Source organism: Vanacampus margaritifer, chromosome 1 (genome assembly GCF_051991255.1).
Source record: "Vanacampus margaritifer isolate UIUO_Vmar chromosome 1, RoL_Vmar_1.0, whole genome shotgun sequence".
NCBI lineage: Eukaryota > Metazoa > Chordata > Actinopteri > Syngnathiformes > Syngnathidae > Vanacampus > Vanacampus margaritifer.
The window spans coordinates 35,152,466-35,173,068 of record NC_135432.1 but is presented as its reverse complement, the minus strand read 5'-3'; the positions used below and the strand labels follow the sequence as shown (position 1 = coordinate 35,173,068).

At 39.9% G+C, this 20,603-nt stretch overlaps 1 protein-coding gene across 1 annotated transcript; it reads right to left on the bottom strand.

Annotated features, from left to right (window-relative positions):
• Window positions 1–7,289: 7,289 nt before the first annotated feature.
• On the bottom strand, window positions 7,290–18,202 carry LOC144038589 (uncharacterized). The gene is made up of 18 exons (XM_077551183.1): window positions 17,734–18,202; window positions 16,749–16,880; window positions 16,507–16,669; window positions 16,149–16,341; window positions 15,965–16,057; window positions 14,962–15,015; window positions 14,752–14,829; window positions 14,075–14,128; window positions 13,831–13,920; window positions 13,138–13,191; window positions 12,894–12,983; window positions 12,214–12,267; window positions 11,980–12,066; window positions 11,617–11,725; window positions 9,951–11,357; window positions 9,261–9,416; window positions 9,092–9,145; window positions 7,290–8,740 (listed from the first exon to the last, which is right to left on the bottom strand). The coding sequence occupies exons 2-18, from the start codon at window positions 16,852–16,854 to the stop codon at window positions 8,478–8,480; spliced, it is 3,105 nt and encodes a 1,034-aa protein (XP_077407309.1). The 5' UTR covers window positions 16,855–16,880; window positions 17,734–18,202; the 3' UTR covers window positions 7,290–8,477.
• Between the last annotated feature and the right edge of the window lie 2,401 nt (window positions 18,203–20,603).

The following is a 20,603-nucleotide window of genomic DNA, read 5'->3' as shown; positions in this document are numbered from 1 at the left end:
AGAAGGTTATTATATACCATTAGCATATCGTATATCATTTAGTGCTGATTACTGTGTACAAGTATCAGCATATATTTGCAGGACAATGATTTGTTTCACCAAATGTAATGTCCATCATATCAACTTTTGTGCTAGAATATATAAAATGACATAAGTATAAAGAGTGAAATTTGGATCTACCCCAGATTCCTTGCACATGATGTGGTCCCTCATACAAACATGTTTTACGATTTTGGTATGAGTACAAAATGCATAGCGTGATTTTTATGTCCTGTATTTTATGGGCTCCCAAGTGCGATCAAACGTTATGCATATCGGTCCCAAAGCCTCATCAGCACCATGGGGTTCATCTTACCATCAGCACCCTCGGGCAGACTGTGCACACTCTAAGATTGAAAGAAGAATGGCCTCTGTAGTTTTACAAGATGGAGATAAGATTGTGTAATTAATTTACACTGTGTGAATTTTCCCCAGGTCATTGACTGTTAAAAAAAAGAACTTTGTTATTTGAAAATATTGGCCTTGTAATTATAACACAATACACCTACTTCTCATTTGAACGAGCTACAGTCTATTTGTAAATTGTGTTAATGCTTTATAAAAATGTGCATGATCAGTGGTAGGTATAATCAATCAAGGACCATCAGTGCTATTGACTGCAACGTTGTTGTTCTGTGGAGCTTTGGCACAGTAGTAACCAAAGAAAGTAATGGCCATTTAGACAAGGTTGCACAAGAGCTGAGAGTTGTAAAAAAAAATAAAAATAACATGCACACACAGAATGAGTTAAATAAATCCACCATTGCCATTTAAGCAGCTCATCTGAGCAACCCAAGCTGAGAATTCAATTAAATCTTGCAGCAAGCAATCTAGGGGGAAAGCCTAAAGCACCCTTTCTCCTCTGCTAATCAGCCTAACAAGGCACATGTTGCTAAAGTGCTAATATTCTTTATAGTGCTAACCGACAAGGGGTTCCGAGCCACACCGACACAAAGACATTTGAAGCTTAATTGATGATGTTACTTAGACCTTATGATAAAATTCCTTATCACATAAGCTAGGCGAGACCTGAGTAGAAAGTTCACATCCCTCAGATGAACCATTCAAACGATTCCCTTCTTGCGGCCATAATGAAATCCGAAGCTCATTGTCTTGATTCATTAGCTGCCTCTACTTGGTTTTCCAACCTTGATCAATTATGCGCACGCGTATCGCAACGTAGCCCTTCAGTTAACACTGTCACGTCGCTATTGCCTGGAAGCTGCAGAACCAATTGAGAGTCGGTGTGTTATCATTCCACATGTTGATTAGGGAAACCTTAATGGCTGCCTTAAAAGTGGTAACACTAAAAACAGACAAGTATTTAGTTTCATGTCTAGACACAGAATCATGGAACCCTCTCCAAACTGTTAGAATTAATTCAAGTCTGACACTAATTAATTCAACTGGAGAGATTTATTTTTGGCGCACTGTTCAATGCGGCTGAAACTTAGGAAGTAATGCTATTGCTGTCTAATCAAAACATGTCATAAAGGAAGCATTACCCAAGAATAATGGTTATATTTTTGCACAAAGGATGTTTTGTAAAATGACTTTGCATTGCCTGTATGACCATAGTCTATACAAACAACAAAAATATAAACTCAACACTTTTGTTTTTGCTCTAATTTTTATGAGATAAACTCAAAAATCTAAAACATCTTCCACATACACAATATCACCATTTCTCTCAAATATTATTCACAAACCAGTCTAAGGCCCCGTCCAGACAGAAGCAAAGCCGGTTTCATTCCTCAAACAAACTCGTATGCACAGAAGCATTTCAAGACTTGCGTGTGTCCAAAAGAAGACGCTGAGGACGTTTAACGGCTGTAATGTATATGCCAAGTCTAGAGTGGCGCTGTAGCGCAGCCACAGGGAGTTAACGGAAAGCTTAGAAGAAGAAGAAGACGAACACTTTTTTCCCCTTAACTTTATTGCAATCTACAGAACAAACATGGCTTTGCACGTATCAATGTAACAATGGCGGGTGATTCAAGTACAACACCGATGGTTGAACGTGGGAATAAAGAAGCAAAATATTTTGCTGCAAAAGCATATAAGCAAGCTAAGGAAGTTGCACAAAACGACTACGACACGACTATCCGCCATTGTTGTTGACAGACTGACAGTTCGCGCGCAGGCACGCGAGAATTGCCGCATATGTCATCAATCTGCGACAATAAATCGTCATTGAGCTGCGACCATTACGTCATCACTGGAGGGGTCTCCTACATATGGTGTCCAGAAGGACGCGTACGGAGCCCGTTTTGAAATCGTTCCACTCTGGAGCCTCGTTTCAAAAGTGATCGGTTTCAAGCTCCGAAACCGCGCCGTCATGTTGACGAACGGCCTAAACGGTAAGAAACTTTTAAGGATACATTGAAACTGGCTTTCGTGTGGACGGGGCCTAAATCTGTGATAGTGAGCACTTCTCCTTTGCTGAGATAATCCATCCCACCTCACAGGTGTGCCATATCAAGATGCTGATTAGACACCATGGTTAGTGCAGAGGTGTGTCTAGACGTCACTGCTCACAATAAATGGCCACTCTGTAAAGTATGTGTGTGTATGTGTATATATATATATATATATATATATATATATATCCTTTTCCTTTTGGCTTTTCCCTTCAGGGGTCGCCACAGTGAATCAGTTGCCTCCATCTAACCCTGTTCTCAGCATCCTCTGCTCTCACACCAACTACCATCATGTCCTCTTTAACTACATCCATAAACCTCCTCTTTGGTCTTCCTCTAGACCTTCTGCCTGGCATTTGGAAACATTTTCCTAGCATTTTCCTCATTCATCAACTCTTCAAAGTACTCTTTCCATCTTCCCATCACACTACTGGCATCTGTCAACACACTTCCATCGCTATCCTTTATTACCCTAACCTGTTGCACATCTTTCCCATGTCTCTTTGCCTTGCCGACCTGTATAGATCAGTCTCTCCCTCCTTACTATCCAACCTAGCATACAAGTCATTGTAAGCCCCTTGTTTGGCCTTTGCCACTTCTACTTTCACCTTACGCTGCATTTCCCTGTACTCCTGTCTACGTTCTTCAGTCCTCTCTGTGTCCCACTTCTTAGCTAACCTCTTTCTCTGGATCCACCTTTGCACCTTCTCATTCCACCACCAAGTCTCCTTATCTCCTTTCCTTCCAAATGACACACCAAGGACTGTCCTACCTGTCTCCCTGATCACATTTGCTGTAGTTGTCCATTCATTTGGAAGCGCCTCCTAACCATCCAGAGTCTCAACTCCTTCCTGAAAGCCAAACAACACTCTTCGTTTTTCAGCTTCCACCATTTCGTCCTCTGCTCTGCCTTTGAGTCATCCTACACACTACCATCCTATGCTGTCTGGCTACACTCTCACCTACCACTACTTTGCAGTCGCTGATCTCCTGCAAATTACACCTTCTACACAAGATGTAGTCTACCTGTATACTCCTACCTCCACTCTTGTAGGTCACCCTATGTTCCTGCCTCTTCTGGAAGAAAGTATTCACGACAGCCATTCTTTTTGCAAAGTCAACCACCATCTGTCCTTCTGCTTTCCTCTCCTGGATACTGAAGGTATTATTTGATTACTATATTAAATGTAATCTTTGCGTGTTCGAAATAATTGCATATGAGATCTGATGAAGAAGCTTCTTTTGCAAAAGATTTATTTTAGGACCTCCTAAAAGACACAAGACATGCTTACATTCAAAGGTGATGTTAAGCCTCGAGTGTGTCAATATGAAAACACACAGTCGTTTTATAGATGAAAAAAGCATACTCCTCCTCTGAGGCTGGACAAAGGGTTAGTAATTATAATAGACAGACAAGTGATTTACTGACATGTTTACTCCATTTCCCCGTCCAAAGCCGGAAATATATGATTAGACAGGTAATGCCATGCGACCTAGACTCCCTCAGACCCACAGTGTTATCACCATGAGAACTTGAGAACTTGACTCCCATGTACATTCCTATCTCACCAGCTGGAAGGGAGTGAAAAGTGTTATTCATTACAATACAGTTAATATGTCCAATATATTTCACACAAACATTATCACAGTTATATGGCATCTATATACTATAAGTAAATTCATAAACAGTAAAAATATGCATAGAAAATGTTAAATGTCTTCAATACCAAACTTGCCAGTCACCTCCTCATCGCCTCTGTTTCCTGCACCAACGGGTCCATTGAAGTGTGCACTAATGACAACTCTCTCACTCCTAGGGATGCTCTGCATCATTTCATCAAGGTCCAACCAAAAGTTTTTCTTCTCCTCCATCTCACATCCTACCTGTGGCGCATACCCACCAACAACATTGATCATCACACCTTCGATTCCTAGCTTCAGGCTCATCACTCTATCTGACACTCTTTTTACCTTCAGGACATTCCTAACAAACTTCTCCTTCACAATAACTCCTACTCCATTTCTCTTCCTATCTACCTAAATGATAGAATAACTTGAACCCAGCTCCTAATCGTCTAGCTTTGCTCGCTTTCCACCAGGTCTCCTGAACACACAATATGTCCACCTTCCTCTTCTGCATGTCAACCAGCTCTCTAATTTTCCTGTCATAGTTCCAACAATCAAAGTCCCTACTCCCAGTCCTAGACTCTTGGTGTTCCACTTCTCTTTCCTCCTACGAACACACCTTCCTCCTCTCCTTCTTCGACCAACAGTAGTCCAGTTTCCGCCGGCACCCTGTAGGTCAACAACAGCACCAATGGCGGTTGTTGTTAACCCGGGCCTCGACAGATCCGATAGGGAAGTCATATATTTGATTCCCATGATTGATTTAGCCAAAGTTTTTACGTTGGGTGCCCTTCCTGACACAACCCTCTGTATTTATCCGGGCTTGGGATCGGCACAAGAAGACACTGGCTTGTGCCCCCTTGCGGCTAAATATATATATATATATATATATATATATATAAATTAAATTTTATTGTATGTTATTTCTGGGCACTGGCACATTGAAGGGTTATACCAAGGAGTTGTTTTCCCCAGTAAACACACAGTCTTATTTATAGAGGCAGCAGTTAGTGATAAACATAAAAATCCAGACATACCTGATGAAAGACCAACACAGATGCAAACAGCACAAGAGACAGAGAAAAGATAAAGCAGCAAACAATCGTGACAACAAGCAGCTGTGCGGTGAACACATCTGCTGATACTGAGGGAACAATAAATGCAGTTTTGCAATTTTGTGTGAAGGCCGTTTGCGGATAAAACAAATTCATGAGCATCTTCATGTTAGCATCAAATTCCCTGAACTGGAGGGTTTTATTTTTCAGACATGCAATACTGACAAAAACTGCAATTAAAATTCTTATCAGTTTTTTCCCCTTTGTCTACTGTAATACTACTTAATGTTCAGTAGTCCTTGTATTGACAAAGCTTATACAATTTTTTTGTATCAGATACAATTTTCATTCTTTAAATGCACACATTACACACATGGTTTTGGATTGTAAATTTAGATTATAATGTAATCATCAGCACATTGATTAGATTTTTGACCCTGCTATCTTGGTCATCTCATGGCGTGAATCATCCTAACTCTACCAAGGTAATCAAAATTGGAAGAGCAGTGGAAAAGGTGGTTTAGTTAATCCCCCAGTGACTGCACAAGATACAATGTACAGAAATGTGTTTTTGGATGGATGTAAGTTGGTATTAAATTGTGTCACAACAGCAACTATAAAGGTACTGTAAGATAAAATGAAGTGATAAGAGAAGCCTTTGGCTTCAAGTACACATTGTGACCTGTGGACAGTTCAACAGACAACCTCCAAATGCTTACTTGCACTGTCGCAAACATATTTTACTGCTTCTCTGCTATCACAAACATAACCACCGAGAAACATATTTCTGGAAAAGATAGCAGTGTGAAGACTGCTGTCATTTTTTGGTTATCATAACTGATGAGAAAGGCTAGTGTGTGGGAGCGAACAGCAGGGATTTATGTCCTTGGCAGGATTTGCTGTGGTCTAATCTGAGTCAGTGTGAGATAAGAAATATTCATAAAGGTTATTTATCAGGTGGCTTTATTTGATAGTTGACCGCATTAAACTAGAGGAACAGAGGAGGATGACTTCCTGCAGGTTCCCTGAGGATAAACCTGACCATTGCACCACAAAAGTTACTCCTCGTGGTTCCATTTAGACATGCTTCTGACTGGCAGACCTCACGTCTTCTCAAATGACTAATTTAAAGCAAAGGTGTGACTGGAGGCAGAAGAACGTGTGAAATCCATTGGTTCAAACTTGTCAATCAAGATCATGTCTTCCTACGCGGCTAAATATTACATTCAGTGCAAGTTGGACAAATATTGCGACCTTTAATGACTCAGTTGCTTTCAAACCCACGTTGCATTTGATTTCATTACGGAGTATATTGGTGTTGTCCCATGGCAACATGGCCTGACATACTTTGCCTTTATGCATCATGACTTTTATTGATCTCTTTTCTTTATGATGTGGCCTCAGAGTAAAGTATCCCATTTTTGGTGATGACACTAACACATTCACAATAAATGCCACATTTGCATACAGCAATACGCCGGTGGAGAGAATTGTTTATGGATCTTATAACCCCGTGAAGTTGCTTGATGAGCGTTAGCTCAGTCTTGACCGGAATTACTTTCAGCTGAGCCTGCATGCACACACACACACACACACACACACACACACACACACACACGCACACACACACACACACACATACCTGTTTATATGGTATAGACTGACAAATTTCAGAAACAGGCCCGGTGGTGATTTAAGTTGACACACCTTTTAAAAGGGTTTAGAATGATGGGAGTAAGGCTAAATCACTTCAAAAAAATTGAGAAGAATTTAGCACCCTTCAGAGCTTAGAAAAGAGGTTAACAACCTGAGATATCAGACCTGACAAAATGGTGGTTTGGGACGACACTTGAATTGTGGTTTACAAGGACAAAACAGGATTAAGGTGACTTTAAAGGGACAAGGTAGTCACGCCCCCCACCACCCAAAATTAACATAAATACACCACCTGACACCACTATGCATTAGGTGAACAGAACCAAAAGAGAGCAATTGGATATAGATGGATGATGAATTCACCCCTGTAAGTGTTTCTTCATGACTAATACAAAAAATACGACAGTAATGAGCATCAACATTATTGAGACTTTAAAAAGACAATTACCTCACATTTGCAGCCACACAAATTAAGACGCAACTGCACAAAGAATGTAGGAAAGTGTCTATTTAATGACACAGGCTCCTTTAAACCTCAGAAATTAGCAACCCCACACTTACCAAGCTGTAATATCACAAACGTAAAAACATACAAACGCAATCTAAATTAAAGTAAACACAGATGTTTTATTAACAAGTATGACTGGTCTAGACACTGTACACTGTTTTCTACAAAGTCCTTTCTAATCAAGGTGTTCCGAGCCACTACGCACTACGTGTTGGTGTGCCATTTTTATCCTACTGAAAATTCAGAGCCTTGTAGTTTAATATTCCAATATAGAGTTTATAGTAGTAGTGATAGACAGTGCCGACACCATACTGATTATTTTTAGTCAAAGAGGCCAATAACCACATTTGGAGCTGATATTCATTTGTAGCAAAAGAAAAAAATGGGGTCAAAATTAATATTTTTTTAAATGTTGAAATGCTATTAAGCATGTTTATAACTTTCAAATTTGTTAAAGGCTTTTAGTTTAATTTTAAACATTAAGTTTTAAAACAAATTGGTCTATTTGCTAACAAAAAGTGCTGGGTGCTGCCAGGGTCATTAGCTTGTGTTAAGGTCAATTGAAAATTAGGCAAGTAAATGGGGTATATGCCACGGGGAAAGCGGGACTTGCAACTTCCGTAAGTCACACACCTACGCTGATACCAGTTATTGTAGCGCCATATAGGCCGTGCCCCATACTCGCACTTCCACCCTTATGTTGCAACAGTAACCAGAAACAGCGTGTGTGTGACCTACAGAAGTCGTAAGTCCCACCTCCTTTGTGGCATATACTTCAGATCTCCCTTAAGATTTTTGTTTTAATTTCTAAGAGAAAAAGTGCAGGGAGTTCTTAGTGTCTGAAGCATTAAGTGAAAATATAATTAAATACATAAATAAAAAGTTCCCTGAATTTAGTTTTAAATGAAACTCTCATTCTGGTATCTCACTGAGTGATGAATGCTTGGGTAAATAGCAAATTTGTTTTTTTTTTGTCACGGTTCATAAAAGGTTTCAGAAGATGCTTGCAAAAAGTGAAAAACTGTCTGAACATGTTAAAAAAAAACTTTGCGACAGGAAAAACTGACAAGTGAAAACTGAACATTTCTGCAACCTTTTATGAATCCCGACAAAAACTCCAAATTCTCTATGTTCGCAAGCATTCGTTGCTCAGTGAGATACCAGCAAATAGGTTTACCGTCTCTTCTGGGCCTGCCTTTTGGCTGTGGTTATTCGGTTTCTCACAAAGTCTCTAATATTCTGTACAGTCCGTTGTGACAGCACAGGGTCCTCTGCCCGCTTACACTGGCTGCATTCAACTTTGGAGGCAAGTTTTCCTTTTTTTATGTGGCTTCCAAAATGTCGCATCACTGCAGCGACCTCGGCTTTGCTCCACATTTTCTTTGGCTGTCTCCTTGCCTCACTTTCTTGATCAGCATCGTCTTTTCCTGAGAGGACTGTAAGTAAACAAAACAAAAAATACATATATATATATATATATATTTACAGATACTTGAACAATCAGAAGGTAAATCTAACTAATGTCACAGATTATTTGTCAATTACAGTGGCTGCAACACAAAAACAGGAAGTAGATAGTACTCTCCACAGCCATTATTTATGGCCTAATGCAGGCTATTGTGTGGCTGCAGGATGGCAAAAGAAAAGACCATTACCGACTGCATCTAGTCTTAAGCAGTTACGTGACTTTATTTTATGTTTTTTTTTAGCTCATTTCATTGCTCAGGAGGCCTTACATCATTGCATATTTTCATAACATAATCCAAAGATCCTAAAGCTTGTCTTACCGCCAGTTGAAGGGACTGTGTCTCCTACTGTAGACGTCACATGTGACAGCTTATCTGGTAAAAACAAAAACGACGTGTGAAAATTGTCTCATCAACAAATACTGATACCGGGCGGCCTTTGTTGCCCCGTCTGCTGAGAGAAAATTTGTAAAGTAGACAGAGAACCTACCTTGGCCACCAGAGTTCTGTTCCTGCTCAAGGATCATAGAGTCTGAGGCTGGATCCAGGTCTTTGCCATCTTCACAAAGTGGTCCTCCGACCTCTGTGCCGCTGCCCTCTGAGTCACTGCCTTCATTATTTTCATTCTCACTGAATGATAAGTTACCTAGAAAAAGATAGTCATAATAAAAGATCAGTGAGGCATCAGACCCCAAGGCATCAAGTTTTAGAATTGGCCAGAAGTACAGCTGTAACAGATGCAAGATGGAAAGGATGCCACATCTAGTAGTAGGGGTGAGAACGATAATTTTTTTTTTTTCATGCATCAATCGTCGTATTAAAAAGATTCTGCTTCGATTCAGAGTTACCGATACTAAAAATAGATTTTTAAAGTTTACATAAAAATAAAAAGCCACTGTTGTCTTCTGCATATTGCACTGGGAGAAGTTAAACATTTGTTACAGCAAACGCTGCCATTGGCACTTTTTGAAATGTGTGTTGACACACTATTGTAAACCAGGTTGCCTTGCCACTTTAATAAAAGTCAGTATGAAATATAAATCTTTGCTCTTCCTTGAGTTCTGCAATTGTTTTAAAAATACAAATGTACTAATGATGCATCGGAAGTGAATCAAATCTTGAGGTACCCATATTTTCCCACCCCTACTAAACATGATCATCTGACATTCTGAACACTCACCTTCAATTTCAATTTCAGCATAGTTTTTCGGTGTTGCTTCCTCCATCAAGTTACTAACAGCACTGTCAGCAGTCTTCTGAAGGTACTGGTGAAGTACCTGGATATCCTCTGTAAAGGGCAGTGTTGTTGGCTTATTATACTTGGCACTGCTCAATGTGCTCAGAGCTTTGTTGGAAATCAACTCACACCACTTGGAGGTATATAGTTTCCTAAATGTTTCAGTTGCCTTCACCAGTGCTGCATCTTCTGCCATTAGTGCACGACAATGAATGATGTCGCAGATTTTGTTTAGTGTGTGCCCCAATTTCAAAGCCAGGCTTGGTGTATGGTAGGAGAGGCTTTCTTCGTCAAATCCAGCAACTTGCTTCACTGCTTGAACAACTGTTTGAGAGTTTGAGGGCTTTATGGCTTCCTCCAGGCTGTGTACAGAGTAGTTTGCTCGCAGACATACCAGCAGTCGTCCCACTTCTCGGAGCTTTTGTCGAATATGTTTGTACTTTGTGGGATCTTGACCATGTTTATTGTACAGGGACTGGGCCAAATGAACAATAGATAGGTCATTTCGTACAGCAAGGCCAATGTCATCCGTCTTCATTGTGCTAAGAAGCTTCCACATTCCACTCGAGAAGTGTTGACTGAATACGGTATCTTGGGCTGTAGCAAAACACAGAACTCTGGCTCTTCCAGCTTGTTTATCCAGATTGCGATTTTCTGGCCTTAACGAACATCTTCGGACATGTCTCCACAGTTCTTTGCGTGCGTATAAGCCCTGGCAGTGCATACAATGCACAAAGTTTCCAGCCACTGCAGTAGATTTTAGCACCCTTTTCACTTTTAATTGTCCATTTTCACCTTGGAGTATGGCAATGTTATGATGAAAGTTTCCTCTGTTTCGCATTTTTTCAAACAAAGTCTTGCGCTCCTGAGAGTGACCAGGGAGGTAAAATGCATATGAAACTTCTGGGTGAGACATGTGTACTTTCAGGTGGCGAGTCAGTCTGCTTTGTGGCTTACCACAAACAAAACAGTCATTTCTATTGGTCAAATTGAGATGTTCTAGAGATTTTTTATCTTTGTTCTTCACATGCTTATTTGATGAGTCTTTGCTAGAAATTTCTGAATCTGACGTTTCGCCAGCAATGACATCTGTGAGCAAACATTTTGATGTGCCAGCGTCATTTGGAAAATGTGTGTCCAAACTGTTAGAGTTGTTAGTGGGTAAGGCTGGTATTCCTTCCTTCTGTCGTACTTTAGACTGATGAGGCACCAAAGTCATGCTTGAATCTGAATCCTCATCTGAATCAGGGACATATTTGCTTCCAGAGTTCTGCTCCTCATCCGAGTCTAATATTTCATCCTCTGCTTTCTTTCGTCTGTAGCAGGACAGATGCCAGACTCTTGAACATGCTGTGAACAGAGTTAGAAAATGTTGGGTCAAACAAACAGTGCCAGTTACAGTTTCAACATAACTTCTTTAAACAATTTTCTTCTCTGTACCAATCAGTGCTGTATTTTATATTGTGTAAGAAGAGTTGCCAGTAATTAAATTGTTACATCATGTCCACAATGCAGACAACTGTTCGGTGGCCAATGGCATCATTTGTTTGGTTTCTGGCTGTATCGTCTAAATTTGGACTCAAAGCAATGCTATCAATATATGGTTTACCTTTGCATCTGTATCCAGTCCATGTAAAAGAAGATATATGTCCCAAGCATAGAACACACTTGTCAAAGGGTGACAGTGTTGAGACCTCAAGAAGGTGTTTCCAACAGTCCTGGGGGGGGGGGGGGGGGGGGTATTTATTTAAAAAGTGTTAGCAAAATATTTAATAAGCATATGGGATTGCTAGCAGAAAAAAAACTTAGATGAACAAATATGTACAAACTCTGACTTCAATTATCAAGCATCCAATGAAGTTTCTCAGAGCACAAAAATATTGCTGATGACTTGACATGCACAGGAAACAATTGTTGACCGTTAACTGTAATTGTACTTTTAATTACACTCATTAAAGAAGAAGTAATTTACCTTTTGAGAACTGGTCTGAGGCTCAAGTGCTGGACTAAGGTCACCCTGGCACAAGGTCAACGTGGAGTCACTTGTCTCCATCATGCACTGAAAAAAAAAATACAGAGAAAATACACACAGGTGTAATCAGACTGTTTAATTACTACAAATTCACTGAAGTTGCAGAAATATGCATGACTTTGACAGTTTTTAATTGCCAGATGGCGTTGAAATTTATTTAACAACCATATATACCTGTTCAATACCTTCAACCTCTAATGGTTGGGCGGACCTCTCTGTGTCGGTATGCTGCAAAAGAGACAGGAAGGAAACATTAAACATAGACATACCTTCATAAAGACAACGCTTTACATCACATTGCTGATTCAGAGTGATGCAGGATCAAGAAACATTGAGTTTATGTTAGGTAATTTCAAAAACAACAGCCTACCAATTATATTGATATACTGTATGTATAGTGATTCAACTCCACAGAAAGGTGACATTGGGTGACTGTAAGACTTAAAGATACAATGAGGTTAAATGTCCCTCTAAACCATGAGATTATGTGAACACACACACACACAAGTAGGTGAGTGCGACAACTTCTACAGCAAATGCTTTCTCGGCGAAAGTCAGTGTATGCCAGTGTCAGTCTATGCCATACTTGGTCACAACACACACACACACACACATTCAAACCTATGGATGAGGTTGTGACTTAAAACTTGAAAATACTATCACGAAATGTGTCAGTCCAATACACAATAAATCTAGGTGATAACACACACAAACACTCGGTCTATTCAAAATATTATCAAGCCTTCAAAAAGTTTCTCTGTACAACAAAATATTACTGGTAACTTGATAGAGCACTGCAAACAATTACTGTAGTTGGATGCTAAATGACACTCATTAATGATGAAGTAATTTACCTTTTGAGAATTGTTGAGTGGCTCACGACGTACTGGACTCAGGTCACTCTGGCTCAAACTCATTGAAGAGTGCCTTGTCTCCATCATGCACTGAAAGAGAAAAATAAAAAGACAATACACACAGGTGCCATCAGACTGTTTGATTACAAATTTGTTTCAAGTTGCAGAAATATGCATGAGCGGTAAACTTTGTCGGTTTTTAATTGCCAGATGGCATTGATATCCATTTAACAACCACATGTACCTGTTCAATATCTTCAACGTCTGAGGGTTGGGTTGACCTCTCTGCATCAGAATGCTGCAAAAGAGACAGGAAGGAAACATTAAACATAGACATACCTTCATTGAGACAACGCTTTACATTACGTTGCTGATTCAGAGTGATGCAGGATCAAGAAACACAGAGTTTATGTTAGGTCATTTAAACAACAGCCTACCAAGTATATTTATATACTGTATGTACAGGTATAGTGATTCAACTCCACAGAAAGGTGACATTGGGTGACTATAAGACTTAAAGATACAATGAGGTTAAATGTCCCTCTAAACCATGAGATTATGTGAACACACACACACACAAGTAGGTGAGTGCGACAACTTCTACAGCAAATGCTTTCTCGGCGAAAGTCAGTGTATGCCAGTGTCAGTCTATGCCATACTTGGACACAACACACACACACACACATTCAAACCTATGGATGAGGTTGTCACTTAAAACTTGAAAATACTATCATGAAATGTGTCAGTCCAATACACAATAAATCTAGGTGATAACACACACACACACACACACACACACTCGGTCTATTCAGAATATTATCAAGCCTTCAATAAGTTTCTCTGTACACCAAAATATTACTGGTAACTTGATAGAGCACTGCAAACAATTACTGTAGTTGGATGCTAAATGACACTTATTAGTGATAAAGTAATTTACCTTTTGAGAATTGTTGAGTGGCTCACGACGTACTGGACTCAGGTCACTCTGGCTCAAACTCATTGAGGAGTGCCTTGTCTCCATCATGCACTGAAAGAGAAAAATAAAAAGACAATACACACAGGTGCCATCAGACTGTTTGATTACAAATTTGTTTCAAGTTCCAGAAATATGCATGAGCGGTAAACTTTGACAGTTTTTAATTGCCAGATGGCATTGATATCCATTTAACAACCACATGTACCTGTTCAATATCTTCAACCTCTGAGGGTTGGGCTGACCTCTCTGCGTCAGAATGCTGCAAAAGAGACAGGAAGGAAACATTAAACATAGACATACCTTCATTGAGACAACGCTTTACATTACGTTGCTGATTCAGAGTGATGCAGGATCAAGAAACACAGAGTTTATGTTAGGTCATTTAAACAATAGCCTACCAAGTATATTTATATACTGTATGTATAGTGATTCAACTCCACAGAAAGGTGATATTGGGTGACTGTAAGACTTAAAGATACAATGAGGTTAAATGTCCCTCTAAACCATGAGATTATGTGAACACACACACACACAAGTAGGTGAGTGCGACAACTTCTACAGGAAATGCTTTCTCGGCGAAAGTCAGTGTATGCCAGTGTCAGTCTATGCCATACTTGGACACAACACACACACACACATTCAAACCTATGGATGAGGTTGTGACTTAAAACTTGAAAATACTATCACGAAATGTGTCAGTCCAATACACAATAAATCTGGGTGATAACACACGCACACATACACTCGGTCCATTCAAAATATTATCAAGCCTTCAATAAGTTTCTCTGTACACCAAAATATTACTGGTAACTTGATAGAGCACTGCAAACAATTACTGTAGTTGGATGCTAAATGACACTCATTAGTGATAAAGTAATTTACCTTTTGAGAACTATTGTGCGGTGGACTCAGGTCATTCTGGCTCAAACTCATTGAGGAGTGCCTTGTCTCCATCATGCACTGAAAGAGAAAAATACAGAGACAATACACACAGAAATGATGTTTGATTACAAATTCACTGAAAGTGCAGAAATATGCATACAGTTTTTAACTGCCAGATGGCGTTGAAATCTATTGAACAACTACATGTACCTGTTCAATGTGTTCAACTCTGGAGGTTTGGGCAGACTTCTCTGCGTCAGAATGCTGCAAAAGAGACAGGAAGGAAACATTTAACACAGACATGTATGAGTGGTAAACTTTGTGTGTTTTTTTAAGAGTTAAAGATGGCGTTAAAATCCATTCACGTTGTGTACTTTTAATAGGGTTGTCAAAAGTATCAATACTTTTCAAACACGTCGTATCCGGATACAATATCTCTTTGTAATGGTATCAATACTATCGATACATGGTAGCGTTCCTGCAGCGTCAGCCGTGCACACTCCACTAGCATCGCTGCCTCGGAAGACAGGCTCCCGCACCCAGGAGAGCCCACACTGCAACCTTGCTTGTTCAGCTATGTTTTACAGCTGCTTAGTATGACCAGTGTGGTGGCAGGAGGGCTAAACGTGCCAGTTTTGGTGGACAAGAAAAAGCCAGATGCCTTGTTGTTTTGTTATTAGCCGTTAGCTGGCTACCGCGGTTAGACTTATGCTCAGTAAGTGACTGTTGTTTTATTATTAGCCATTAGCCGCGGCCTCATGGTTAGCTTAGTGTGCTCGTGCATTGCTGCTTCAAGTTGTGCCTCATTTTTAGTAAATTCAGGGCTCATTTGCAAGCCAAGAAGGGCACAGGAGCACATTGACATGCTTGTCTTTAAAAAACAAAACAAAAAAAAACTTCCAACCGCAAAGAAAATTAAGACCAGTGATACGACAGGCTCAGACAGTCATTCGTAGAATAAAGTGGCATTTTTTAATATGGCGTATTCTTTCATTTGTTTAAATTATTTATTTGCATGTGAAAAAATGATTGTCTTAATTATTTTTGTTATTTTAGGATTAGTATATCTTTTGGTATGGTATTGAAAGGTATTAAGCATCAAGTATTTTCCTGGGTATCGATATTGAGTTTGAAATTTTAGTATTGTGACAACCCTAACCTGTACATAGCGTATGGACTGTAAAAGAGCACTAAAATAGTGTACATGATTTACCTCTTGAAAAGATTTCAGAGCATCTGTGGGCGCTGTAGATGTAGTTTCCTCCACGGTGAGCTTGGATGTGGATGTGTTTTGTTGGCCAGATTCCTGAGGTTTAAATTGACAAACATCATGAGTTTAATTCAGTCAATACAGATTTTCAGATCACTAACCACTCATCACATTCTGATATGATTACCTTGCTTCTCCATGGCCAGTCAGAGTCACCATAATTATATGTAATCTCCTCTCCTGGGTCAATGTCCCGTGTCGCAAATAAACACAGATGGGGCTTTCCTTGCACATTTAAATACTTCATTGTGGCATTTGGGTTGATGTGGTCATCATTGACCAGTCTTCCTAGTGACCCATCCTCTGTTGCTGCATCAACACTTCAAATAGAAAACCAATTATTAATATTATATAGTTAGAACTCGGTAGTGTTGATTTTCTTGATTTAAGATCCCATTCGGGTTTTGACTCAAAGCTAATGAGTCTAAACAAATTATGGACTTTTAATATGGACTAATTAAATGGAGCATGGACTTAATACGCACCAGCAAGTTCTTCCGTCAAAGTGAAACTCAAACATGAATGCTTTCATTTTGTCATGGTACAATCTCTGTCTCCTCTCACATTCTTGTTTGCTTAGAAGTGCACCATGATATTCTAGCAGGAAGTTTCCTTTTTCAAAAGAAGCACAAGCAAAGACCCCTCTCCCTAGTAATGACAAAAATAATAATGAAGTCAGGTGGAAGATTCACTTTTTAGTTAACTGTTATTGTTAGATGTATCTTACCTTTGAATTCACTGATGTATTTCACATCAAGTCCATGTTTGTCTCTTCCGGTATCGATATAAAGCATTGCTTCTTTTTTTGGATTCAAACACCTTTGCCTTGGCATGTTTTTCTTTTTTAAATCAAGAGCCTCTGTACCCAAAGAAAAAGTAAATATTCAAAAAATTAAATGATTGTTATAAACAATAATATAAACATCTCATATTTTAAAATCAAAATAATCCTCACAAATCAAACTACAACGATCCAAAGTCTAATGCTTTTCAATGAGAGATGACGTCACCTCGGAATTGTCAATACGTGAAAATGCTCAAGCTCGCTCATTAATTAAGTAACAGATGGCCAAAGATAAATACAAACGTTAGAGAAAAGGCAGTGGACATTTTCCTGCTAGCGGTTTTTTGCCGGCGCAGAATTCGTAGGCCTACTTGTAGTTCTTGCGCGACTCACGGCAAGATAGCTGTTAAAGGCGAGACCGGCAACTCTTCTGCTGGCGCTATTTTGCCGGCGCAGAATTAGTACTTGTAGTTCTCTCGCGTTTCACAGCAAAATATAGTACTGAGAGGCTACCGGCAACTCTCCTGCTAGCGCTATTTTGCCGACACAGAATTCAAACTTGTATAGTTCTCGCGCGGTTCACGGCAAACTAACGCTACGTGAACTTTTAAAACACGGCAAAATATCCGCTTCGTAGACAAAATGAATCCATCCATCCTTAGTCCCAACCGCCTGTCCTAATATGAGATAATTATTATGGTGGAGCAACCGTCACGTACGTATTTAAATTAGATATCTGAATAACCAGCAACAACCGAACGAGGCATCTACGTAAACAAATTAAAAAGTTTTCATTTTCTATCATGAAACCTTTCTAAAACAGCGTAAAAAGTTGCACTGCCTTGATGAAATTACCTCACCGCAACAAAAATAACCGTGTTCTCATTAAATTGGGTTTATTTACAATGAATATATGCTTGTTACTTACTGTGCAGTTCTGCGTTGTGTTTGTCTGCATCCCACGTTGACGCATGACGCTTTCGCGGGAGATCCAGTGTACCTCACGCCCACATTACACGTCATGCCACCGCCCCCTTTGTGTGTACTTTTGTGTGTGTGTGTGAAAGTGCAATAACAAAAAACGGCCAGTAGGATGTCACACACACACACAAAATCTCAGACGAGGGGATTACACTGACAGATCAAAAAATCATATTTATAAGATATTTAGAAATGAATTCATGCATAATTATTGTCCTAGCTGAGTAGTAGGCCCATATTTTTCTCTTTTTACAGAAAAAAACGTTTTTATAGACCCTAAAAAATTAAAAAACAAGTCTTGAATTAGGCCGACACTGCCTGTGTCGCTCTAAACACAAGTGTCAACTTTTCCCAGGTCAAATGTCAGATCATTTGTCGGTCTAAACCACATTAACAAACGCACACACACACACACACACACACACAAAGTCCCCCACCCTCCACACACCCTTGGATAGTCATAGAGGGCAATAATGCAGCCCTCACACTTTTTTTTTTTTACACACTGGGCCAAGCTGCAGAAGGTAATGCAGTGGGTGATCAATATGTTTGTGCTATAAAAAGACATTATTGCAGGGGGAAATATATTTGATGAGGAGGAACCTATTGGTCCTTAGCGAGGAAACGTGGGTGCACACTTAACAAAGCTTAGCTGACCACTGAGGCTTTAAGAGTTTATTTATTTATTTATTTTTAACCTGGCCTGTTCCAAAAACAGGTTCAGTGCAGTGCAGCATAAAATTGGTTTCCATCAACATAATAGAACTGAAAAGTAAACTACTGTTCTTTGTTTATTGAAACTTGGACTGACAAATAGTAGCTGTATGGATACGACAGAGACAGGTGGCTGATGACAACATAATGTAGGACATTTTACACCGATTTATTTTCTAGTGGACCCTTCTGGAAGACATTATTCTTCCAATATACAATATTCTTATGAACAGGTGTATGTCATTAAAGTGCTTGGCATGCTAATAGATTCTACAAATTGTTGAGTAAACCAGAAGTGTAAAAAACATTTCCATTTCAGCAAGCTAAGAGTCAAAGTAAATTGCTGTAACTTAAAGTAAATGAGTTAGAGTAATTGAGTTTTAAGTGGAGCCACTTGAGAACACGCCTGCTCCATGGCTCATTGGGCATACCCCTGCTATTGGTATTTGGAAAATTGTATCAAAGTCTTGAATCACTCAAGTGTCATTCGGCCCATCTGATCTCTTGGGTAAATGCATCGTAAAAACACACAAAAAGGCAACAACAACAAAATAAATGTTATGAAGTCAATGGTGATTATGCAAATACATTTTAATTCAGTCTGTAATCACATCAGACGCGCGCTCCCTTGGGGAGCAAACACTGATGTCAATGTTTGATTGTAAATCCCAGCTCAGAGGAGCGCTGTCCAGTGGGCCCTGCCCTCCTCTCCTGCCTTGATTTCGCATCCCAGCACAGGCCAACATTTATTTTCTCATTAGCGGCTTGTAATCACCTTGTTGCCATGGCTGTCGCTGTGTGATATTTGCAAATGATTTTTGATGGATGATGTCTATAATGAAGGTGTTGGTGGAAAATTATCATGCAGGGGTGCTTATAGAAAGAATTAGGTTGAAGGTCCCTGGAAATAGAGACATTGCAGCAAAGAAAACAAGAGTGCAAAGTTGTGTGCATTCATCATACTCCAATGTGTATATTACCTGCTATCATTTACCATAGCACTGCACCATGTTTTTCAAGGGAAGGACATTTCTAGGAATCATAATGTCTTCCAAGAGTCTTAACTGCTTTAGGCCCCAGCATGAAAAATCAATCATAATTTTCACCATTTGAATTTGCACTGTAGACAAAAATAAATGCTGATTTGACTTGACCTGACTAGTCAACCATAACTTGAAGACTAACCGTAAACTTCACACTGATATAAAGGGCCTCTAGCTCCTCCTGAGAGACAACTGAGTATTCTGAGACCAGACTATTTAGTAGGGATGGGTACTGAAGACGGTACTTTTTGTGGTATGGACCTATTGGGATCGGTATTTCCGAGCACCGATTTACGTAGAATTAAACGGTGCCATGTTTCGGTTCTGAAGCATGTCTTTCTAAGTTGTGACTGTGCGAGAGTAGAACAGTTGACGATTTTCCATGGCACACTTGAACGCAACCATTTACCTACACCAGCGCACTGACGTCATCCACTCGCGCAGGATTTCAAACGTGTTTCCAAACGAGCAAGATTTTTGTGGCACCGATCCAAACAAATACAGTTTATGAAGTATGACAGCCTCCTCGCCGGGCGCAGGCTGGCAATGTCCCCGGTTTCCCGCAATCAGTGCATGGCTGAGAGGGAGACGTCGACGTTTACCTTCCGCGATGCACCCGCGTACGTCGTCACGACCGAAACTGAGAGATCCGTCTTACCCCACCAAATCTTTATTTTTTGTGCTTTATTTGAGTCCAACGTGGGTTCGAATTCGGAGTGCGGGAGGCTCCGTTCTTGAAGAACAACTGCACAAGAAACTTGTCATGTTTACTTTCAGTCTTGTTTACTCCCTGTCATGTTTTCCCCTTGTCTTGTCATTTCCTGTTTTATTGTGAAAAGTCTGACTCCTCTCGTTTCTGGTCACTTGCCCTTCCTCGTGTGGTGTCTGTGTCAACCTTGATTGTGTCCACCTTTCCCCATTACCCTCATGTGTCATCCAATCAGTGCCCTCAGCCAGGTGTGTCTTGTCATGTCATTAGTGTTGGTGTATTTAGTCGGTTGTCTCCCCCGTCTGTGTCGGTTCATTTTTGCTGTTGCCACGTTCGTAAGTCTTTCGCCAC